Here is a 26300-nt window from a genome sequence, read left to right on the forward strand (position 1 = left end):
ACACACACACACACACACACACACACAGAGGAATTGGGTCCAGGAGCCCTTTGTAAGAATAAATCTAGTTTTTTCTCTTCAAAAATTATACAAAGCATGTTCTTTGATTTGAAAATTTTAGAAAATGTAGCTATGCAAAAAAGAAAAAAAAATCACCTAACACTTCAAACCCCAGAGACAACCATTGTTAAAATGTGTTATATTGTCAGACTATTTTTCCATTCATATATATAGACACACACATTTTTATACAAATAGGACCATCCTATGCATAAAATTTGTAAATATTTTTTTCTTCTGACTACATATCTTAAAAATCTTTTTATGGCATTATGAAAGTAGATTATCATTTTTAATCACTACATGATAATTCATTATAAGAGTCATATTCCCTAATTAAGTTAAATAATGTCCTGTTATTAGAGATTTAGATTGCTTTTCATTTGTTAAATTATAAATAACACTTCACTGAGAATTCTTTTTCCTATTATTTCTGTAGGATAAATTCCTAGAACTGGAATTGCTGGGTGAAGGTATATGTAAATTTATTTCTTGGGTTTTTGATACATAATGTCAAATTATCCTCCAGAAAGGTTTGAACAAATCTCTCTCTACATATATATATATATATATATCTAGGAATAAAAAGAACCTAGTGGATTCAAATAACTCACAAAATCTAAATGATAATCACATAAAGGGAAATATGATACAGTTAATAAAAATCATGCAAAAAGAAACAATCAGATGAAAGAGTTTCTGATTTTTTCTGTGAAAATATACAAGGCAGAAACGAAACAAAAAAATCGATTGATAATTCAATGACTGTAAATACTCCAATAGTATTTATAACTAGTTATTCTGAAACAATCAATTTAGGAAATTAAGAGACAATATCATCGCACACATTATTCAGATACTATAAACATTCTTCCTGTAGCAAAACGATAGGACATAGATCATTCCTGAGGACTAGATTCTTATAACAATACTGAAATTCTGCCACAAAATATGGCCCTGGATAAATGATTACTACTATTAATTATACAACTTTTAGTTACAGATTATGAGAGACAAAAAGAATTATATCCTCAAAATATTTTTTTTAATTTTTTTTAAAGATTGGCACCTGAGCTAACTGTTGCCAATCTTTTTTTTTTTCCTCCTTTTCTGCCCAACTCCCCCCAGTACATAGTTGTATATTTCAGTTGGGGGTCCTTCTAGTTGTGGCATGTGGGATGCCACCTCACCGTGGCCTGACGAGTGGTGCCATGTCCGCACCCAGGATCCGAACCAGGGAAACCCTGGGCTACTGATGCAGAGCACGTGAACTTAACCACTCAGCCACAGGGCCGGTCCCTATATCCTCGAAATAATTTTAAATGAAGTAGATGCTAAGAAAGAATCAGAAGAATAAATTACATGAGATTTTTTTAAAAACTTAATATTTTCAATTAGACTACCCTTTTGGAACCACTTTCATTATCATTTACTATTTCATTTCTAAAATTAAAGTATTTTTTCTACAGTAGGGCAAGCATTACCACTTTCAGAGTTCAGCAGGAATAGCAAACACCTCACACGTTTTATTTAAGTGTCCTTCAAGCGTGGCATGACAAACCACCTCATAAAGATAACAGGGAACTTAAAAATACAACTCCCCATGCGCCATTCTCCTGAGATTTTAATTCATCACATTGCAAATGCAGGCCAAGAAATGCATTTAGCAAGACCCAGGGACACCTACGAATGCTAAAACGTAGGTAACTTGATTTATTTTTGTCATGATTGCACAAGGATCTAATAAATTATATCACACAAAACCAGTGCAAATTACACCACATTATAAGAGGATGTTATCCTCAGGCTGGCACCCAGATAGTAAGGTACTAAATTGAAATCCAGGTAATTATTCTTGACTCTTCCCACTTTTTAGTGTAAGAATTTATCTCCTGAACCTGTCCACTTCTTTCCATTCCCACTGCTATTCCCTATTATTCAGGCCAATATCATTTTCTTGTCCTACTGCAACAGCCTCTCATTAGCCAGCCTGCCTCCAGTCTAGCCCTCTCTCATCCATCCTCCCTGCTGAGTTCAGGGTCACTCCCCTAAAAATGTCAGATCCAATAAGGTCACTACTGAAAACGGATCAGTGGCTCACCACTATCCTAAGAATAAAATCCAAACTACTACAGCCATACTGAACTTTTAATTTTCCTAACAGACTTTAATTCCTTGCCTTTGCATGTTCTGTTCCCTCTCCTGCATCACTGTTCCTTTAATATCAAAGCAATATTTCCAATATTTGAATATTACCATGTTACTACCCACCACCCATGGCTCTCTGCTGACTAACATACTGGTTTTCCATCTTCATTGTTTTAGCTGTTAAAAAGAAATCTTGAGGCCCACCCAGTGGCATAGTGGTTAAGTTTGCACGCTCCACTTCAGCAGCTCAAGGTTCACAGGTTCAGATCCTGGCTACAGACCTACACACTGCTCATCAGGCCATGCTGTGACAGCATCCCACATAAAAAATAGTGTAGGATTGACACGGATGTTAGCTAGCAACTGTTTTCCTCAAGCAAAAAGAGGAAGATGGGCAACAGACATTAGCTCAGGGCCAATCTTCCTCACCAGAAAAAGAAAAGAAAAAAAAAGAAAAGACATCTTACATTGGAAGCTCAAATAGTAAACCTGATTAATGTAGAGCTTTTCTGGTTGCTGGTGGAGAGGGGGACCAAGAGCTCAACCCCCCTCACCTCAACCCCCTTATTTAATATTCTTAAAATATTAAAACCTGGGGCCGGCCCGGTGACGCAGCAGTTAAGTTTGCATGTTCCTCTTTAGCAGCCCAGGGTTTGCTGGTTCAGATCCTGGGTGCAGACATGGCACCCACTTGTCAAGCCATGCTGTGGCAGGCATCCCACACATAAAGTAGAGGAAGATGGGCACGGATGTTAGCTCAGGGCCAGTCTTCCTCAGCAAAAGGAGGAGGATTGGCAACAAATGTTAGCTCAGGGCTAATCTTCCTCAAAAAAAAAAAAGAAAAATTAAAACCTACACTCTCATACAGGGCAAACACAGATCTTGTCTGAGAATATCTTTTCTGTATTATCTCTTGGTATTATCTCATGCAAAATCTTATTAACACTGCACAAAAAGCACCATACTTTGATGCACAGGAGGTTCCTTTTGCCTACAACTCTCTTCCCCCAACTTGTCTCCTTGGAGAACTACTAATTCTACAGCCTCAGCTCTCCAATCAGTGTCCCACAGGCAGAGTGCAGCGTTGCCACACCTTCACAGTGCTCGCACAAAACACTTCCTGTACAGCACTTGTCACACTGTGCTCTAAGGCTCAGAGTCTGATTCTCCACTAGACTGTCAACAACTTGGGTGAAAATCTGTCCATCTACCGTTTCTAAAATATCCTCTGATGAGTAGTATATACTTAATGACTATTGAATAAAAGAAAATATATTTAAAATTTTAATCTCAAGTCCTTAAAAAATTATTATAATATATTCAGTTGAAGGTAAAAGCAAAATCCTTTTAGAAAGTTTACTTTCCAGAATAGTTAACATTCTAAAAATAGGTTTGGTGTTTAAATCTTTAATTCAGTAACTTTTTAATTCAGTTATTCAGATCAATTCAATTCCCCAAGTTTTTCAAATTTTGAAATATTTTCATCAAAATGGAAAATTAAAATTATTATGCTTAAATTGACTTAGCGAATTATTCAGTATCTACTGTGTTGTATAGATAATAGAGAATCATTAAGCTACGGGATCTTATAAACTATCTAGAGAGTCAAAAATAATATATATAAAACTAAAATGGACAATGTCAGAGCAGAATACATTGTGAAAATGAGAGTACAGATTCTATAGAGTTAGAATCACTGATAGAAAACTAAATGAAAATAGGATGATCTGATCTAACATCCTGACACTATAACTAAAAAAAGAGACCTAGATGAGAGGAAATTGGAACAATAGGTAAAGAAATTTTAGATTGTCTATGGAGGGTATCATGCAAGGAAGTCAAACACTGGATGGCCTTAAAGAATAAGCAGAACTCAGTGAGTTTAAGACAGAGGTGAGAGCATTCCATAGAAGGAGAAGATGAGCGAGGATGTTGGTGAAGGGCAGAGATGACTCATGAGCCTCACCGAGCACAGGTACAAACCAGGGAGCTGGGGAGGGGACTGAATGGATTTTACGGCACCAGGTTTCAGAGAGCTTCTAAGTCAAGCAGAGGACTTTATATTTTATGGGACAGAAAACAACTAACCAGAACACTTAACAGATCACTTATAAAGCTCTAAAAATGCTAAGTTAACTGCCTTATTTTTTGAGGAATACAAGTCACAGAACAATGATGTGATTTCCTCCCAGCTGGGAATGGTATGGAACAGCCCACTCATATAACGCTGCTGCTTCTGAAGCACTTGGAGGAAAGCACTCGTTCTTCAAGCACAGGGCGTAAATGCACTGAGCTGGGCTGTCTGCAGAAGGTGTAAACAGAATCTGTATGAAGGAGCGCTTATTCTCTTGGGAGGAAAAAGTCTCACACATATTCAAACATGAATTCTTGACAAAAACCAAAGGACTCTGGTTTTTAAATGACTATTATTAAAATTTACTACCAATTCCTTACCAAAAATATGCAACCAAAATTTTTGTATGAAACATATTGACAATTTAAAAAAGTTTAAAACTGAACTCTCCATATTGATTGGGCATAAATTTTAATACTTTAACTACTTCACCATCTTTCACAATCATGCTTAAAATAAGTATTTCCAGGAAGACAAATAGTAGAGAACAAACCTCTTCTTCAAATTGAACTTAAAGAGTTTGTATGGCCCCATAAATCTGGAATTGACTGAACCAGTATACCAGTACACCAGAAGACAAATCAGAAAGACGCAATCAAGTGTATTCACTGAAAATGCTTTTAAAGATTGAGATACAGGTGTGTTGTGCATGCCCCCATTTAGGACAGCACATCTGTGACTGCTCACCAGTGTAACTTACCCCAGTTTTATCACACAAGCGTAAAGTATGAAATGATCCAACAGCAAATAATTCTCCATCTGGGGCCCAGGCAACTGAGGTAATGGGGTGCTCATGAGGCTGTGAGCTGTACAGAGGGCGACCGTCACTGTCCCACACCTGCAAAAACAGATTTTAAAACACCTTTATAACAGTCACCACATTATTACAAACAAGCCTGTCTTCTAATAAGTTATCAAGTAAAGGTCTGGAAATCATCACTTTATAACATTAGCAATTAAATGTCTTTATTATCACACAAGCAGGAAAAAAGCTATATTGCTTGAAATCTAAATATCTCAAAAAATATTTTATAACATTGTGATAATTTCCAGATTTTACTAAATCTTTGACTAATCATAAACCCTACCCATTTTAAGCCCTTTTAAATTTAATAATAAAGTTTTGAGATGTCTAGCTTTTTGCCTAAATTCTTTTGCCCAATAAGTGCTCTATCAACTTTCCCTAAAAGTATTTATTTCAATTAAATTTCCTCCAACTATAGTTACATTAAATCTTCTTCTTCCTCACAAATTATTTTAGTCTGAAGCTGATCAACGTTTAATAAACCAGTAAGGTTGATTTTTAAAAATTTAAATTGAGTTGATTTAAATAGTCACTAAAACTAGGAGTTGTATTTATGTTGCTACTCACTAAATCAAGTTCTATAGGTCTACAAGATAGGCCAATGAGAACATCAACACTTTAAAATACCACTTAAAATTATCAAATAACAATTTGCTAAATTATTAGAGTTAAAAGTCATGGCTAAAGTGAAGGAGTAAAAGAATATTCTTACATGCTAGTACTTTACACCTAAATTTGATTCTTTCAACCAAGTGACAAATTCAAACATTACATACCTTATATTTACAGTCTTCACCAGCAGATAAAATTAGATCATTAACTGAGTTCCAATCTACTTTTAAAATAATGCCATCATGAGCTTTCCACTATGAGAAAAAAATGAGACATTAATTATAACATAAAGAGCACTGAAAAACATTTTTTATAAGAGCAGACATTTTGCCTCTTTCTAATGATTCTCTTGTCCCCTCCTTGGAGATTCCTATCCTCTCACAGCCATTATGCATAACTTCATTTGCTTGTTTCATTTCTACTTTAAACTAATGAAAGCACTAAATACTATGACATCGACTACATAGCTTACATCCTTATAAATTTCCTTGGTCGCCTGGACTCCAGATGGAAACTGACTTGCTGTTGGACTATGTCAAGCCTGACATTTGTGGGATAACACTGGAATGAATGTGTGACGTATTCCAAAACTTAGTTGAATCCCAATCTTGCTCTCCTTTGTACACTTGGTCCCATTACTGATACTGCGTTCATTCTTGTTTCCTAATTCTTTTCTTTTTTTAAAACTTCTACTAAACGAACATCTTCTTTAGTACTCCATTCTCTTTACCTTCATGTCTCTGGAGTAGTCACCGAACTACTCTGAAAACCTTCTGTTGCATTTACCATATAACAAAAGGATGTCTTCCACAGCTATGCATATATTCTACACATATATAGAATGCATACATATATGTGTACATATGAGTCACCCAGAAATTGGCAACCTAGAAAGTAAGCATGGATGTCTCCTTCCTCTTAAATATAATTCATGTGCCCATTTAACTATTACCACACATGTAATTAAAAGCTATCTTTCACCATGTTTAGGCAGAATAATATAAATGAAAAAGAATTAATTTTTCTTGAAGACTATAAAATACACTTTAATGTCTGGGCCAATTAACTTCATATCAAAGACTGACAGATTTTAAGGGCTCTCTCTATAGACCCTTCCCAACCTACTGTTCTAAATGTATGTAGAATAAAATAGTAAATTAGAGTCAAATAAGCTCTAAGAATAAGCAATAATTCATAGCTTGCTTTATTCAAGTTATATAAAAATATACACTCTCAAAAACAAATGTTTTGATAATATACGTAAAAAGCAATAATTCTCACGGTTTAACGTCAAATTAATCCAATGTCCTGAAATAAACTGCAAGGACAAACATAACAATATATAGATATAAATACAGATATATATGGATACATGTACACAGAGATTCTCAAGACTTTCATTTTAAAGCTACAAAAATAAATTTTTAGATATTCAAAAGTTAGGAACAAAACATGATTTAAATTTTCCTTACAGTATAATTTAGGATATCAATTTATATATTACACATATTTACATATTACATATAATGCGTAGACAGTTTTCAGTTATTTCCCAATGTATCAAGCATTTTGTGAAATCCTTTGAACAAGCAACTCCTTGAAGGCAGGAACTATGTTCTGCCTTCATGTTCACTTTGAACATCTCACACCTAGCACAGAGCCTGGGCTATAGTAAGTATGCACTCCATCCTCACTGAATGGATAAACAAACACAGGCCCCCTCGCTATAAAGCCAAGTTCTGGATCCCTGGAAGAGCCCCTAGAGCTCTAAGGGAAATGAAGTGCACACTTCCGGACTGTATTCTACAAGCAGGAATTAATTAAGCCTTCCTTTTTGTACATGTTTATACCCAAGGAGAATTGCTGCAGCTTTAGTTTTCCAAAAGGAATAGAAAATTTGTACTAAGTTACCAATTATAAACTCCTCCTCACTCTTGCTGAATTTTGGCAATGGATATTTTTCCTTCCCTCCACTACCTCCTGGCCCAAGGGTTCTACTGAACCACTAAACTATAATTTAATTTCTCAGTGGGGGTATAAGCATCTCCCTGAGTTTCATTTATGTAAGCCTAATTACAGGTATCTAAACAAATCACATAACTATAAACTAAAAGATTCACCTTGCCTGTTTTTGCTGTATAATTTCAAAGCAGATTTTCAGAGTATAAGTGGGATGGAAGGACCTGACTAAAGGCAATCAGAACTAGTCCTCTTTCCCAGCTTCTTCCCTTTGTCCTAATTCTTTACCTTAGCTGCCTAAGAGCAAGGACTCGTATCTTCCATTTCTTGTTTGTCCCACAGATCTTAGCAGAGTGTTCTGCACGCAGTAAAAATGTAAATGCCTATTGACTATATGAAATATATATAGCATAATCTACATAAAAGTTATTAATATGGAACCTGAAAGTCATTTTTATCTCTTTATTCCTCCAAACCTCTATCTACTCAACTGTTAAACCTGATGCTTCTTAAAACACTTTTATAACTGCTGTAGCTGGTCAATCTCCAGCCCAAATCCTTTACGCAGAACCTAGTCACTCTGTATCACTTTTCTGGCCTCATTGGCTCTTATTAGGGGCTAAGTAAAAGGTACAGATGACATAATAACATCATAACAACAACTACTCTATATTGAGTGCTTATTGTATGCACTGTCCTATGCACTTTGCAATTTAGGGCGTTTTATAACTGGCCTAACGTCGCACATGGGTAAATAAGTGAACACTCGAACCACGCCCGGTGCCTAACTCCAAAGCCTGTGTTCCTATTGCCCACACTATACGTGTCATTACCAAAACGTGAGGAAAGTGGCTCTGCCTTTTAACACTGGAATCAAACACCAAAATCCTGGACATAGGCTTAAAGGTTTTCCATTAATTTACCCTACCCTGACTTGTCTTAACTGCCACCATTGTTCTGCTTCTATACAAATTGGTAAAATTATATACACCTAATTTGTTCAAAACATTACATTGACTCTCCCTCCATTTTCAAAATATTAAAAAAATGCTGGGGTCTTACAGAAAGCTCAAGTGTATTTAACAGATGAGGAGGAGCAGGGGGAGAAAGAGGCTAGCAATGATGTAAACACAGTCTAAACAAGCTCTTAGTTTTATGATTTAGTCCTCTGTCTCAAATCTATACATGCGAGGCTGACTCTGCTAAATGTAAAGATGCCTATCGTGCAAAACCATGTGACAGTTTAGTTACTCCAAACACATTCATGATATACTGGCGTATACAGCGCACTAGTGGAACAGGAGTTGGAATGAGGAGGAGGTGAACCTGGTTGGAAACAACCAAGTATTCCCTCTTCTAATAAAAAAGGCTAATAAAACCATACACGTAAAAGCCTCAGATTGTAAAAAGACCACCCAGAAGAAAGGGACTCCTAAGAAAGTGACCTCTCACTTAGCAGTCCCACAGAGCCCAATAACAATTTACAAATGACTGAGAAGTACCTGTAAAACTTTAGCATTTGGTTGAAGAGGTTTAATGATCAGCTGCTTGCCTGCTGTGTAAAGAACCTTTTCCGAATCAGGGCCCCATGCTACTGAATACACTGGTGTTCCTGTAAAAAAGAAAGGAAAAAAAGACTGATAAGCTTTAATTATTATGCCTTATAGAAAGAGAGATTGTTAGGATCAAAAAATCAATTTGGGGTGTCAATTTGTTTTCTCCTTATTCAGTGGCCCTTTGAAACAAGTGCAGCCTGATATTGAAACACAAACTAGGTTAATATTGACCATTGAAGATCCACCGAGAACAAGTGACAAACAATAACTTTTTTTTTTGAGGAAGATTAGCCCTGAGCTAACATCTGCTGCCAATCCTCCTGTTTTTGCTGAGGAAGACTGGCCCTGAGCTAACATCCATGCCCATCTTCCTCTACTTTATACGTGGGACGCCTACCACAGTATGGCTTGCCAAGCAGTGCCATGTCTGTACCCGGGATCTGAACCGGCGAATCCCGGGCTGCCGAAGTGGGATGTGCGAACTCAACTGCTGCGCCACCGGGCTGGTCCCTACAAACTATATTTTAAAGCATCTTGATCTTGCTGAGAAAATATGGAGTGTTTAGGAATTCAAGATAGTGTGCTATGGAAATACATAAAATAAATGTACGTCATCATTTTAAGATAAAGAGGTATGAGAAAAGTCACGATATATCGTTTCCCAGCAACATGCAGCAGTGTTTAAAGTGACTCAATGCATAAACTGACTTACATTTTCCATACAAAAAGACACAAGGTATACTCACCTTACAGATTAATTCCCATTCCTGACGCTGCTGAAGGCAACAGAACCTCCCCTTATCTGCTGCTTAAGCACTAGTCTAACGGACAGAAATCACCCTACCCCAAAACGACTTATCCTTCCCCATCTATGAATTCATAAACGGCAAATTAAATATCAGATTAGGGAAAGTTTTGCTAACTATCAAGTGTGGCTTTGGCTTGAAAGCTAGGCTAGGAAGGGTTCAAATACCCCCAAACCAGGTTGCCTCCACTTCCAGGGGAAAGGTGCAAGTTTGATTTACCTACCATACTATAAACTACATTACATTTCCTACTGTTTTCAATTTCCTGGGATAGGAAATTAGGGACAGTATTTTTAAACTAAATTACTTTCTAGATTACTTAATATCTTGTGGAAGGCTACACTTTATTTGAGCCTACTTATATCATATCTATTGAAAGCATTAAATTATCTGTACTCCACTGTCTGACCCAGTTACCTATTCATTAGGAAAGGGAGTCAAGGTTATATAATTAACCTATGAAATACTAACCCACTCACATTATAAAACCAAGCTTTTAAAAATTGTACAGGACTCCTAAGTCAGACTATTGTAGCAGTGGACTTTCTGCGAATAAATGAGTGACTCTTTCAGGAATCTACCTTCTCAGTAAAATGAAGTCTGCATCTAAAGCTTTATAGGCAATCAATAAGATTCAATTGTTTATTTAAATAGAAAACACACCTGATACTAATCAACAAGGAATAATCAGTAACCAACAGGGAGTAAATTTCAGTAAGATAAATGCTTGTGTTCAAGCGGCACTCTACTCCTTTTGCCATTTTCTTCCTAACTAGAACATAATTTAATTGTGAACAAGTCTAGTTTAGACCTAGTCCAAAAATTCCTGAAGCATACCTCCCACAGTTTAGGTTCGACATTATATTGCGTCTAAATATCCTGTTTAAATATCAATGACATCTAGGATTGTTGTGTATCAGAGGAACCTTCAAATGGCCAATGAGATGGCCAACCTCACATGGCACTTCTTCTGTACTTGGTAAATACATTCTCTTGGAATATTCTCTGGGAGTAGCCAGGAGCTGACCTGGGCTTCAAAAGTAAATCTCCAAATGAACAGAGCCCAACTCTAATAAACTCCCCAGAAAATGTAAACCAAAATTTCAGATATTTCAAATGTGGTTCTTGGTGAGGACTAGAAGGAATTAGCAGAGGAAAGGTTATTTGATAGGATGGTACAATTATAGGTACCTTCTTTATTTCCATTATTATAGTTCTAATTATTGTGCAAAAAAGTAAATTATATATTTTAATTATAGACTATCAAATCTTCATGAGCACATTCAGTATAATTACACTTTCCTGGAGGGTATACTAAACTATACAAACATCTACCCGCAAGGAAATAATTCAATAAATCCAACTCCCATTGGGTTGCACAGGATGTGGCTCCAGCCCTTTAGTTGTGGTAAAAGACACAGCCGGGGTATAGGATGAGGAGCGGGGACGTTTTTGTCTTTTGTCCTCTTAACATTGAATTTGTGGCCCCATTAAGTCAGCTGTGTCACCATTTCCTTGTTTATAAAACTTATAAATCTTCAGAATACTTATCTTCTCTGTTGGGACATGGAGGTTATTCATTTCCTCTTTATAAAACAATTTTTTAAACAGTAATAATGTTAAAGAACAGATATAATAACTTATAGTATGAAACAACATAAGCTTATAGAGGAAAAATTAAGTAATTCCTTTGTCATAATATGGTTTTTAACTACATTCCTTCAATCAAAAAACAAATGTGGTTATTTATGATAAATAAGCAACACTAAGTAAAAAAGATCAATAGCTAAGTCTGATTAGTTTAATCTTCCTAACCACCAATATTCAAAATGGGTATAACCTCAAGAACTAAGAAAAGTCTTCATGATATTCATCCCTTACATTAATGATGAAATGTTAAGCGTGAAACTACTCTATATATGAATGCTTTCTTTTCCAAAAGGAGACATACTACATCACTGTACAACTTCCAGTTTGGGTGGTTCTGATGAAGGCAATTATTGAAAGTGGACGAATTAGCTTCATAAGAAAATAATGATTTCTATTATGATGAAATCCATCCCAATAGTATTCAAAATAAATCCAGAATATTTGAAATGTTTTTAAAAACATAGTTATTAAAGTTCTGAATTATTCCCAGTGCTCCGCCTCACTTTGCAAAGTCAGCATGGCAGTAATAAATATAGCCTTCAGGTTGGATAACTTTACAACAAAAAGTTTAGCAAATTATGAAATAAGGTGATATTAATTTCATCATTAAAAAGTGGACAAGAAACGAGGTTTTATTTTAATGAAATAATTTCTTGCCTTTTATATTGGGAATTTTTATTTATGCTCCATTTCAGTTAAGACACTCAAAAAGACCTTGTTTTTCTGACTTTGTACACTACGATCATGTGACCTTTTTGACATTTTTTAAGAAACCACATGCACCTGGGGTTGTGTTAAATGTCAGACCCTTATCTCTGTGTAAAACAAATTATCTAAATTCTTTCAACCTGTTGAAGGCATTTTAAACCACAGAAGAGGAGACAAAAATGTATTTCGATTGTTTTAAGGAAGTACATGGTCAAATATACCATGTTTTTCACATTCATACTAAAAAGTATCCCCTAAAAATGTTGTTTTTGCATGTTTTTAAGAATGCTTTTGAAATAAACTCTTCACTATTATGATGAAGCACTGGCTGTCTTTGCCTTGAACGCAATATAGGTGAGTGAATATATGTGAACGTAAGTACTCAGAACAGAGTCTGACACTATACAAGCACTGCTAGCTACTACCACTAGGAATTACTTTGTAATGCAATAAGCAGCCATTTGTTCACTGTGTTGTTCATCATAGTAGGTGCTCAATTTTTTGGTTGCCAAATCATTAAGAATTCAAAAACCAAGAATTATTTCCCTTTCATTCTATTTGTAGGGACATGTAATAACAATAAGTAATCAAATGGGATTTATTCCACAAAAAAGCAACTTTTTGGTTAGTATGTCACTGGGTCAGCACAGAGAAAAAGTTTAAATGAACGCATTTGTTTCTTTAGTTTCTATCTTCAGCCACCTCTCCCTTGGGGATCTCAACCGCCCCCACGGCTTCACTTTTCACATTTCAACTTTCTGTAACTGACTCTCACATGAATATTTCAGCCTTCACTTCTGAGCTCTAACAAAACATTTCCACTTGTCCCAAAGACACGCCAGAACTTCAAACTCTATATAGTCAAAACTGTCACCCCTTTCCACATATCCCATCATTTACCCTTCCCTCTGAACTCTTTACCTCTTACAGGGTATTCACTCGTCTCAGTCACTGAGAACTCTTCACTTTTTTCAATTGCCATCATCACTGCCTCTGCTCAAGCCTCAGTCCATGCTGGCATAGAACATCTCAGTCACCTCCTGACTGGCCACTGCCATTTAGCTTCTATCTCCTCGAATTTATCCTACATATTACTGCTAAGGTAATCTTCCTAAAAGACAGCCCATATCTTTTACTATCCCCGCTCAATTTCTTAAAAGGTTTTGTATACTTATAGGATAAACCCCAAGCCTCTTCATTTAGCATCCAAGACGACCAGTATCTTGATCCCTCTGGCAGTACTATCCCTCACACAGCCCACATCCCGGCCCAAGGAGTCTGCTGCCACTTGCCTGACTTCCACGCCTTATGCTGTTCTGCCTCTATGCTTCTGATCATCTAACTTCCTCCATAGCTCCACTCCATTGCCAACAAGCCTATTTCCTTACCTAATTTCTTCATTTCTCAAAGCACAGTCAAAAGAAGTTGCAATATTTGCCGGGAAGCCTTTTTAACACTTCCTCTCCCCCAAAGCACTAATTTCTGCCTTCCTATCCTCCCATAGCACCTTATAGCAAACAGCACACTCTGCCTTCTATTTCCGGTTTACTTCCTTTACTAAATTCATTATAGACAGGTTCTATGTTTTGTCATTCCATTCTTCCATTTGAATACAGTGTGGACGAAATGTCCTTAACGTTTGCAGTGGGGCCGGCCTGGTGGCACAGCAGTTAAGTTCACACATTTCGCTTCAGCAGCCCGGGGTTCGCCAGTTTGGATCCCGGGTGTGGACATGGCACCACTCGGCACGCCCTCCTGTGGTAGGCGTCCCACATATAACATAGAGGAAGACGGGCATGGATGTTAGCTCAGGGCCAGTCTTCCTCAGCAAAAAGAGGAGGATTGGCGGCAGATGTTAGCTCAGGGCTAATCTTCCTCAAAAGAAAAAGGTTTACAGTATACTCTACTCCAATTTTAACCTGTAATTAAAATATACAATGTAACACAAGATAAGGCTTAATTATAATAATTCCCAGCCTACATATTATTTTTCTTTAATAAGGAAAAATAACTTCTCATAGGCACCAGTAAAAGTCATTTTTAAACTAAGTCAAATTTTCCCCAAAAAACTTGGAATTAATGCTTCTTCTATTAGAGGAGAAGGTAATGACTGCAACTTTTCCTATCAGTATATTTAGTTCCAATCATCAAGAAATGAACTCAGGAATTAATTTTTACTCATCAAGGAATAAGTATAATTAACATATTCATGTCGTAAAAATCACAAGGATGCTTTCAGGACAGGTTACTGAATTCCAAGTTTTACAATAATTCAGGCTTATGTTATTTCATTTTTGTTCCAAAATTTAGTTTTTCTCCTCAAAAGAGGCAGTAGTCTCCCACCCTCACCTATCTTAGCCTTCTTACTTGATCCTTGAGCATGCAGCTCTCAATAATTCAGGTTTATAATCACCCTCAAAACTTGTAGTCTCTAACAAATAACTCATAAATAACCAGGGGTTTTTCCTTCAGCGTTAATGTCATTATAACTCAACTTCTTTAATGATTTTTCTCAAAGATAAAACAGGAAAAATCTAGGCCTTACAGCAAAGTGCAAGTGGCACCAATGATCAAAAATTCAAACATTAGATGCATAGTTCCACAGTAAATCAGATTACTCAGTTGAAATACCAATAAGTAAAATAAGAAAATATATCTAATTTAATCTTGTTCATTAATCTCATAATTAACATAAACCTTGAGTGAGAAGAATAAATAAGCTTCAAAGAGGAGAAAGATGATCAGCCCTTTCATAGCCATTTTGATAAGGAAATTTGGAATGTTGATAAAAAATATCATTACGTGATATAATGAATGTATAATAAAATTACCTATATTATATGATATAATCTGTATTTTTAGCTTTCAAGAGAATCCTATTCCCACCTACTTGGGAGGAAGGGAAAAAAAGGAGCACCACACATCCCTCTCCAAAAAAAACACCATACACAAAAACTAACTCAAAATGGGTCATAGGTTTAAATGTAAGCACTAAAACCATAAAACTCTTAGAAGAAAATATAGGTGTAAATATTCATGACTTTGGATTAGGCCATGGTTTCTTAGATTTGACACCAAAAGCAGAAGCAATCAAAGAAAAAAAACAGGTAAATTGAACTTCATCAAAATTTTTGTTTCAAAAGATACCATCAAGAAAGTGAAAATGAAACTCACTAAATGGGAAAAAAAAGTAAGTGCAAATCACATATCTAATAGGAGTGTATTAATGAGAATATATAAAGAACTTACAACTCAACAATAAAGAGACAACCCAATTAAAAAATGTGCAAAGGATTTGAAAAGACACTTCTCCAAAGAAGATATACAAATGGCCAATAAGCATATAAAAAGATGCACAACATATTAGCCACCAAGGAAATACAAATCAAAACTACAATGAGATACCACTTTACACTCACGAGGATGACAATAACAGGTGTTGAGGATGTGGAGAAATTGGAAGCTTTATATATTTCTAGTGGGAATATGAAATCATACATTCATTTGGAAAACAATTTACGTAAGATTTTTAGTTACTGATATGGAACTATGTCCAAGATAGTTCATGATTCAATTGACAAAAAACAAGGAACACACTGTAGCAGATATAGCATGCAACCATTGTTTATAAAAGAAAAAAAAGAATATATAAAAACACTTGCTACACAAGAAAACGGTAACACCAGTTGCCTTTGGGAATGTTTGTTGGGTGGCTGGAAGACAGGGTAACATGAGAGACAGGAGTAGTATTTAAAAGGTAACTTTACACCCTTTTTTATGCTTTAAATTCTGAACCATGTGAATGTGTTATTAAAAATTGACACTTAAAAATAAAATAAGATTTAAGTGCTCCCTGCAAGATACATACGAACAATCACAATGTTATGACCCCATTATTGAAAGCAGGGGTTGCAAACTCAAAACCCTTCAGAGACCTATATTGTGTTCTACAATGTAACAAATGAATAAAGTAGGTAGAGTGTGAAAAGTAACAGCAGCTTAAAATCCAACTACAGCAGAGCAGTCACTACTGAACTCCACATGACTGTATTTATGCTGGAAAGCAAATCTAATGTTGCCACATCTTCTAAGTTTTCAAAAGACACCAGAAATCCAAATTTGTATGTGAAGTATTCTGATTTTTTTTTTTTAAAGTTGGGCCCGAGGTAACATCTGTTGCCAATCTTTTTTTTTTTTCTTCTTCTTCTCCCCAAAGCCCCCCAGTACATAGTTGTATATTCTAGCTGTAGGTCCTTCTAGTTCTGCTATGTGGGACACCACTTCAGCACGGCCTGACAAACAGTGCCAGGTCAGTGCCCAGGATCTGAACTGGTGAACCCCTGGGCCACCAAAGCAGAGCGTACAACCAACCACTTGGCCATGGGGCCAGCCCAGGACTTACTTACCTTACAACTGGAAGTTTGCATCCTTTGACTGTCTTCACCCATTTTGCCCCTCACCCCCTCCACCTCTGGCAATCACCAATCTGCTCTCTGTATCTATGAGTTCGACCTTGTTAGATTCCACATATGAGTGAGATCATATGGTATTTGTCTTTCTCTGTCTGATTTATTTCACTTAGCATAATGCCCTCAAGGTCCACCCATGTTGTCACAAATGGCAGGATTTCTTTCTTTTTTTATGGCTGAATAGCATTCCCCTGTATATATACACCACATTTTCCTTATCCATTCATCCACTGATGAACACTTAGGTTGTTTCCATGTCTTGGCTGCTGTAAAGGCTGCTGCACTGAATACAGGGGTGCAGATAGTTTTTTGAGGTAGTGATTTCATTTCCTTTGGATAAACACTCAGAAGCGGAATTGCTGGCTCATATGGTATTTCTATTTTTAATTTTTTCAGGAACATACTGGTTTCCATAGTGGCTGCACCCGTTTACATTCTCACCAACAGTGTACAAGGGTTCCCTTTTCTCCACATCCTCTCCAACACTTGTTATCTCTTGTCTTTTTGAAGACAGCCATTCTGACAGGTGTGAGGTGATATCCTTGTGGTTTTGGTTTGGAGGGGGTAAACCTAACCACTTGGCCACGGGGCCAGCCCCTGGTCATTTTAATGTTGGGCCTGTACCACACTGATGGGCCAGATTCAGCCTACAGGCCATCTATTTATAACCTCTGATTTATAAAAAGTCCTTAATTTATTAACACATTGTGCTTTCAAACTGCCTTTGCAAGTTTGGAAACAATGTATTTTCTCTAAAACAGTAAAATAAGTAGTAATTTGGTTTCCAAACCCATTCTACAGGTAAACTACAGTAATGAATTCACAGCACTAGTCACCTACCCTCTATGATGAACAATGCTTATTTAAACGACTTATTCTAAGTTTCACCTACAGATTGTGGAAAGCCCAAAATGCTGGATGCAAAGGTAGTAAAAGGGAAGGAGATGACTGGGAAGAATTTAAGGAAACAGAAGGAGCCTTAGGGGGGCATTGGTGAAGGATCTTAGGCAAGAATTCAGATTACTACAGTGAGTAGTGAGAAAAACTTTCAGAATTTTTCTGAATATCTGTGTCTTCTGTAGACAACAAATTTAATAAAAGAGAAAAGAAAGGAAAAAGGAGTATCTCCACAGCAGCAACAGCTGAAAAGAACTGTAGCCACAGCTCCAAGGGGGTGGTGATCTCTTGAAGAATTCTGCCAGGTGTTCATAAGTCAGACATCCCAAAGTGAGAATGGCAAAGAATTAGCTCTAACAAAAATTATAAAGTAAAAAACAAATCCTTCTGCCCACCAGAAGAGTAAAAAAATAAAATTTATTTTCTAAAGGTACATTTTATTACTAAAGTAACAATATATTGACTTTTTTCTAACTGAAATTCACCCATGAATGCTTCTATGAACTCTAAATTTTCTACTCATGGATAAATATTCCACTTGGAGATTATCTGTAGCAAAGATTTAACCCCTACCTAGTACTTCTGGCTACCTTTGCTAATATTTGATTAATGTGTAGCTAGAAAGATTGGAACAATTTTAACACCATCGTAAGAGTAAACAATGATATTAAAAAGGAAATTTGGAGGGGCCGGCCACATGGCCGAGTGGTTAAGTTCTCGTGTGCTCTGCTTTGCAGACTGGCATTCACAGTTTGGATCCTGGGCACAGACCTAGCACCACTCATCAGGCCACGCTGTACCAGCATCCCACATGGCGGAATGACTTGCAACTAGGATGCACAACTACGTACTGGGGCATTGGGGAGAGAAAAAAAAGGAAAAAGGTAAGAATAGCAACAGATGTCAGCTCAGGGCCAAGCTTCCTCAAAAAAAAAAATGAAATCTGGAAATTTTTGGAAGTCAGTTATTGGAAATGCTTCCCACAATATGACTTTATCACATAATTCTGAAGAATAGTCAACAAGCTTTTTGGGAATGTGTCTCTGAAGATCCGCTGATATGTGCTCAGGTCAACATTAAAACTGCTTTATTGTTCCTAGGTAACACCTAATTAGGAAAATAAATTTGCTATACAGAAAAAAATCATATGTTATCTAAATCTCAACAGGAATGACCACTGGCCTGACTTTACGGGCACTTCTCAATCAACATGGAAGCCTGAGCGGCTGCCCTAAGCAGTCGTAGTTCACCAAGTTTTGCATTGTCAGGGTGTCTGCCGCCCTCCATTAGTACAGAAATGAAATGTACAACATAATTTAGAAAAGGTGCTAATATTATGAAGTTATTAGGACTTTTTAAGTAAGGAGATACTCTTAATGTGTCCTATTACTATTATTTACTTAACTAGACACCCAGTCCTATAGGACATGCTCATGATGCTTCGGAATTATTTTAAAAAGAATCATTAGCCCGTAACTGCATTGATATGGACTCACTAACAAAGAAAAAGCCCTTGTACTTTCCGATATTTCTTGGCTCAAATAATACAGTTACCATGGCCCATCAGGCAAAATGGAAAGGAAGAGGAAAAAAGGTAAATAGAAGTAAAGATTTCAGGTTTTGAACCTGACCAAATCAGTCTTAGGAACTATATTAGACTGTTCTTAAGGGAAAATGTTAAGACATTTTTATTGATTATAATACATACCTTGCTGAGCTAAAGTTGATCTTAGCATCCCAGTCTTTGACCAGATTTTTATTTGTCCATCTTCTCCAACTGTAAAGAGAAAATAGTAATAGATATTTTTATCTATAAGAAATAAATTTAAACATTAAGTTGCATATAAAAATCAGCATATCTATATTAATGCATATTTAAAATTCATACATGATTTACTCTAATTAAATTACAGGGCTTCATAACTAAAATTTAACTGAAATTACTTTGAGACAATTTTACCAAAGTAGCCTAACTTCCATAACAAAAATTTTTATTTTTTCCTTTAATCTTAGAAGACTTATGAGTATATTATTCAAATAATGCTTTCATTTTCACTGAAATCTCCATCCTAGAATTCTAAGAAAAGTTCTCTCAGTGTAATAAGAAGAGTTGCAGCCAAATTCCAGTGAGTTGAGGACTGGAGTGAAGTAGTAAACTATTCTTGTTTTTTCTTTTTTCTTTCTTTTTTGCTGAGGAAGATTGGCCCTGAGCTAACATCCGTGCCTGTCTTCCTCTATTTTATATGTGGGACGCCTGCCACAACATGGTTTGATAAGTGGTACATAGGTCTGTGCCCGAGATCTGAACTGGTGAACCACAGGCCACTGAAGCCGAGCATGCAAACTTAACTGCTGTGCCACCGGGCCAGCCCCAGACTACTCTTTTGAACAGCTTGCCTGAAAGGGGAAGAAAGAAAGAGGAAGTTGTAGCTAGAGAGAATTATTTGTTAAAGGAGGGATTTTTATTTCTTTCTCTTCAATTTTCAAGATGGATGACATCTGAACACATTTATACACTGAAAAAGAAACCACTGGAAAAGGAGAAGTTGAAAAAACAAGCAAGAGAGGGACAACTCACTAAGAAAAGTCCTACAGAAGGTCCAGGGGCTAAGTGTGGTATTTTAAAATATACCCACAAATTCTTTGTTATTCCTCCTTTTGAGAGGTGGAGCTGAATTTCTCTCTCCTTCAGTGTGGGTTATAATTAGTAACTTGCTTCTAACAGAATGTGGTAGAAATGATGGAGTGTGACTTCCAAGGACAAGTCACGAACTACACTGTGGCTTCCATCTTGCTCTCTCTCGGCTCACTCACTTGGGGAGAAGCCAGCTGTCCTGCTGTTAGAATACACAAGCAGCCCCATGGAGTACCCACGTGGTGAGGAAATAAGGCCTCCGGCCAACAGTCAGAGGGAAACTAAGAGCTCTTGCCCACAGCCACATGAGGGAGCCACCTTGGAAGCAGGTCCTCCAGCCCCAGTCAAGCCTTCACTGGACTGCAGCCCCGTGCAAATTCACAGGTCTGGGAAAGAACCACCCAGCTAAACTGTACCCTGTCTCACAGAAACTGGGAGAGAATGCATCTTTATTATTTTAAGTTACTCACTTCTGTGGTCATTCGCTAGGCAGCAACAGATAACACAATATGTGAAGATGAGAACACTTGCAGTAGAGCAGAAGATGGGAGAGAGGTGGAAGGACGATAAAGGTCAGCTAAAGGGGAATATTTTGAATTTTAAAATGCTAAAGAATTACAACTTTAATTTACCCATACTTGACTGTTCCAAAAGCCTCCTTTGACAGAACATTCTCCATCAGTCATATAAGAAAACTAATAATTAAGATGACATTCTGAATTACAACATTATATAGCAGTCTAGACCAACACTGTGCCAATTATTCGCTATTAGTGAAAGATACTATTGCTAAATGAAAATATTCTGTTCCTTTGGAAATTTTTCTTTACAACATTAATTTAAAATGTCATTTTTGCAGACAACTCACCTGTAACTAACGCTGTTCCTTCATAGTTCCACCTTCCAGCAAGCACTGCTCCACAGTGAGCTTCCACAGTTTTTTCCACTCTTCCTAACTTAGAAATCAGATGAAATTTACCTAAAAGAAATTACACCTGAGAAATCTATTTATTAACTTAATTTACTCAGCCAGCAAACATCTGTTGAGTACCTACTCCTAGACTAGTTGGCATAACGGTAGGCACTGGAGACATGAGGGCAAATAATGCAATTATTCTTACTCTCAAGGAACATACAAATCTACTGGAAAACAGGCACAAAAACAAAATTATAAAACCTTGAAACAAGTGGTGTAATAGAAGTATGTATATGATGCTATGACAGTTCAGGGGGGACAATAAAACTGTGCTGGGACATGGACAAAGTGGGCCAAGAGAAACGTCAAAAAGGCTTCTGTTTAAGCAGAGTTTTACAGTCCTGCTTTTGTTTTGTTTTGTTTTTTATAGGCTGTGGAAAAGGTATAAAGGAGAGGAACCAAGATAGATAAATGATGTTAAAAGACACACTGAGACAGATTAAAAATTTTTAAGAGTTTATCTGAGTGAATATCAGTTCCAGTTGGGCACTAAGGCAGTTAGGAGCGTCCCCATGACGGGAGCTCAGGGAGAGACTTTCATGGAGAAAAGGCAGAAGCAAAGTAAGGCAATGAATCATTGGCCGTAGCTTAAAGCATAGCTGGCTGCTTGTGATTGGTTGTCCTTGGGTTTCAACTTAGCAACCTTGAGGCATTTATAGACTTAGATTTTGGTTTGCTTATGCAGGCTGATGGCATTAGAGTCACCTCAGTCTAATGGTCTCCTTGTTTAATTAATTTAATAACTGATAATCCCAAATTTTAAGATACGTGCCCTATATGATCTTACATTGTGTGAGGCACCAGGTAGACAAAAAGAAGCACGCTACTTGGTTGCTGCCCTCAGAAAGTTCACACATACACAGGCAAAAAGGAAAAAGCTTACAACTTTAAAAGCAAACTATGTAAGAGATGTCAAGGGGACAAAGCAACCATACAAAGAGTAAGAGCTCCAAGGAGCCAAGGAAAGATCAGTGTGCTTCTGGATGACCATGAAGCCTAGTAATATACAGCTCATAACAAAATAAGTTCAGTGAAATTAGAAACTTCTCCCCAAATAAATAAATAAATAAATAAATAAATAAATAAATATATTGCAATAAAAGAATCAGGTGGCTGCCTAATTGAATTTTGCCTCAGAGGATTTATTTTGTTTGAATTCATTTTTAACTTAGGGCTTTTCAACATTCCGGCCTAATATTAACAACATAAAAATACATTTAAGTTAGATGCTTAAGATGGCTTTAAAACATTTCTCTGGAGAATTCTTACTGATACAGATGGCTTTAAAACATGTAAGGCCTAGAACCCTGTGGTTATTTCACGGACCACCCACCCATTCCCACCAACAGTCATTCCCTCTTTTCTGCATAAAATGCACATTCTTAGCAGCTCTGTTGTAGCATTTTTTATTGGGCTGTGATTTGTTCAGGGTGGGGGACCATGTCTTCCTCATATTTTTTATTTGCAATATTGCTTTTGTTAAATTTGTTAATAATCAGCATTTGTTAAGTTTAACCAACCCACTAACCAAACTCAGTAAATAGGGAAAAAAAAAAAAAGGAGGCTACTTTGATATTCTTTACATTCTCATTCAGTCTGATAACTTTCTTTTCTCATCATTCATTTTCTAGGCCCTCTACAATAAGCTCCCTTTTCCTCCATCTAACCACCCACCAGCATCATCTACTTTTCCCCATACCTTTGTTTTAATTTTATATTTACCACTAGGTCATTTTTCAGTGTAACAAGATAACTGACTTCAATTGCACCATTAGTCTCTTTATGAGACTAACTTAAAATTAATTTGGATATACCTTTTTTAATGCATTCCTTTACAGAGAAAATATAAGGGGGAAAAAATCTCAAATGGAAAGCTAATCCTGTGGCCATTGTTTTCTTCATCCAGGACTGTTTCACTAAATGTTAGCATTCTGCCCAGCACAGAGTATCCACCTGCTAAGCAACTGCTGCATAAAATGAATGAACCATCACCAAAGAGATTAACCAAACAACAAATTACAAATAGAGGGTCCAGGAATTTCCTTTCATCCTAGTCCATATTTTAGAAATTTTACGTATTTAAATGATTGATACTTCTTATCCTAAAATATCTCATACCGACTTTCTGACAAATGCTAAAACTATTCTTGCTTCCTATGACCTCACAGAAGACTGGGACAACTAAGGTCACTTCTTCGCATAGATCTGACACTCAGTAAATCTTTGGACCTTGTATTTTGTCTGATTATTATAAATCGCTTGACAAGCACACCCAAAGTAAAGCATAAATATAAAATTACAAACATCAAATATTTAAAAACTCATAATTATCCATTTAACTATTTTGGTTCTTCTTCTCTACAGCTTTTCTATAGGCTTTTAAAAATGCAAAACCTAAACTAGAGATGACTTAATTTATTTCCAAGTATTTGCTAGGGGTGGAGTTGGAAAGAAAATGTAATCAATAAAATTCATTTATTGATTTACTAAACAAACAATGGATGATTTGGATAAAAAACATGAATATTTAAATCCCGATGTATAAAGTTAAATCTCTTGTTATTAAATAAAGGATAAATTTCACTAAAAAGAAGAAAATAACATAAAAGAGAAAAAGAACAGAGGAGGTAGATTAAAATTATATGAAACACACTTCTTAAAGTTAGAAATGCCTTTACAAATGTCCATGGAACAAGAGAAGGCTTGGAATAGGCTTTTAGGAAAAAGAGCAAATGAGCACTTTTGCAGACTGTTTAATAGCAGAAATGCTTTGGCAGATGGTTGTAAAAAGCCACAAAGAGATCGGTAACTGCTAATGTCTGATAAAAAGAAATGAACACACTGGGGCCAGCCAGTAGTGCAGTGGTTAAGTGCGCACGTTCCACTTTGGCGGCCCAGGGCTCACCAGTTCGGACCAGGGTGAGGACAAGGCACCACCTGGCAAGCCATGCTGGGGCAGGCATCCCACACATCAAGTAGAGGAAGATGGGCATGGATGTTAGCTCAGGGCTAATCTTCCTCAAAAAAAAAAAAGAAAAGAAATGAACACAAAATCTTTTTAAAGAGGACTTAAAAATGGACATATTAACCAGGAGAATATGAGAACTATTTTACAATAACTAATACAATGTATTAAAAAATCAATTTCCAATATAATTTAAGGATTAATAGCTTTACAAAGTATTTTATACCAGAATTCCTTTACATTATAATTAAAATGCCAAGAATTAAAGATAAGAGAGAATTCTAAAAGCTGCAACAGAAAAGCAACAAGTTACATACAGGGGAAACCCCATAAGGCTATCAGCTGACTTCCCAGCAGAAACCTTACAGGCTAGAAGGGAGTGGCACGATACATTCAAAGTGCTGAAAGGAAAAAACCTAGAGCCAAGAACACTCTATCCAGCAAGGTTATCATTAAGAAAGGAAGGAGAGATAGAGTTTCCCAGACAAGCAAAAAGGGAGTTCATCACCACTACACTGGCCTTATAAAAAGTGTTAAAGGGGGTGCAGCCCTGTGTCCGAGTGGTTAAGTTTGCACGCTCCACTTCAGTGGCCTGGGGTTTCACCAGTTCAGATCATGGGCACAGACATGGCACTGCTCATCAGACCATGCTTAGGCGGTGTCCCACATAGCACAACCAGAGGCACTCACAACTAGAATGTACAACTATGTACTGGGGGGCTTTGGGGAGAAGACAAGAAAAAAGATTGGCAACAGATGATGGCTCAGGTGCTAATCTTAAAAAAAAAAAAAAGAAGCGTTAAAGGAACTTATTTACGTGGAAAAGAAAAAGCCACAAATAGGAATAAGAAAATTATCAAAGAAGAAATATCACTGGTAAAGACAATATACAGTAAAGGTAGTGGATCAACCACCTATAAAGCTAGTATAAAAGTGAAAAGACAAAAGTACTAAAAGTACTAACTATGATAAGAAGTTAAGGGATACACAAAAGTAAAAGACATAAAATATGATGTCAAAAACATAAAACGTCGGGGGCTGGCCCCGTGGCAGAGTGGTTAAGTTCGTGCGCTCCACTGCGGGCGGCCCAGTGTTTCGTTGGTTCGAATCCTGGGCGTGGACATGGCACTGCTCATCGAGCCACGCTGGGGCAGCATCCCACATGCCACAACTGGAAGGACCCACAATGAAGAATATACAACTATGTACTGGGGGCTTTGGGGAGAAAAAGGAAAAAATAATATCTTAAAAAAAAAAAAAAACAACATAAAACGTCGGGTGGTAGGTAAAAGTATAGGGCTTTTACTAAGAGGTTGAATTTAAGAGATCATCTACTTAATATAGATTGCTATTTAAATAGGTTAATATATATGAACCTTATGGTAACCACAAACCAAAAACCTATAATAAATACACAAAAAATAAAGAGAAAGGAATCCAAATATAACACTAAAGAAAGCCATCAAATCACAAAGGAAGAGAGCAAGAAAAGAAAGGAAAAGAGAAGAACTACAAAAACATCCAGAAAAAAAGTAACAAAATGGCAATAAGTACATACCAATCAATAGTTACTTTAAATGTTCCAATCAAAAGACACAGGATGGCTGAATGGATTAAAAAAAAAAAAGAGACCAATATATATGCTGCATACAAGAGACACATTTCAGACCTAAGGAAACTCACAAACTGAAAGTGAAGGGATGGAAAAAGATACTCCATGCAAATAGAAACAGAAAGAGAGCCAGAGAGGAGAGTGACATCAGTATCATGGTGGAGTGAGCTCTTCTCTTGGACTCGCCCCTCTAAAATACGACCAAAAGGACATTCAGACACCAACAGAGGACATACACACAACACAAAAGGTGTGTGGGAGACCCACACAGCCATACATCTGAAGATGGCGGGGGGGGGGGGGGGGGG

The 26300-nt window shown here is 36.7% G+C and overlaps 1 protein-coding gene across 2 annotated transcripts in view; it reads right to left on the minus strand.

Annotated features, from left to right (window-relative positions):
* Window positions 1-26300, minus strand: part of IFT80 (intraflagellar transport 80) — a 139945-nt gene that overhangs the window by 89337 nt on the left and 24308 nt on the right. The window contains exons 2-6 of one of the 2 annotated variants that reach the window (XM_046658102.1): window positions 21308-21395; window positions 19513-19581; window positions 9221-9330; window positions 5924-6013; window positions 5043-5180 (exon numbers count right to left, since the gene is read on the minus strand). In XM_046658102.1, coding sequence (XP_046514058.1) covers window positions 5043-5180; window positions 5924-6013; window positions 9221-9330; window positions 19513-19581; window positions 21308-21395 — 495 coding nt within the window. Of the gene's footprint in view, window positions 1-5042; window positions 5181-5923; window positions 6014-9220; window positions 9331-19512; window positions 19582-21307; window positions 21419-26300 lie in introns of both variants that reach the window. The other variant, XM_046658100.1, reaches the window with a different exon arrangement.

The sequence above is a fragment of the Equus quagga genome, chromosome 4 (genome assembly GCF_021613505.1).
Source record: "Equus quagga isolate Etosha38 chromosome 4, UCLA_HA_Equagga_1.0, whole genome shotgun sequence".
NCBI classification, from domain to species: Eukaryota; Metazoa; Chordata; class Mammalia; order Perissodactyla; family Equidae; genus Equus; species Equus quagga.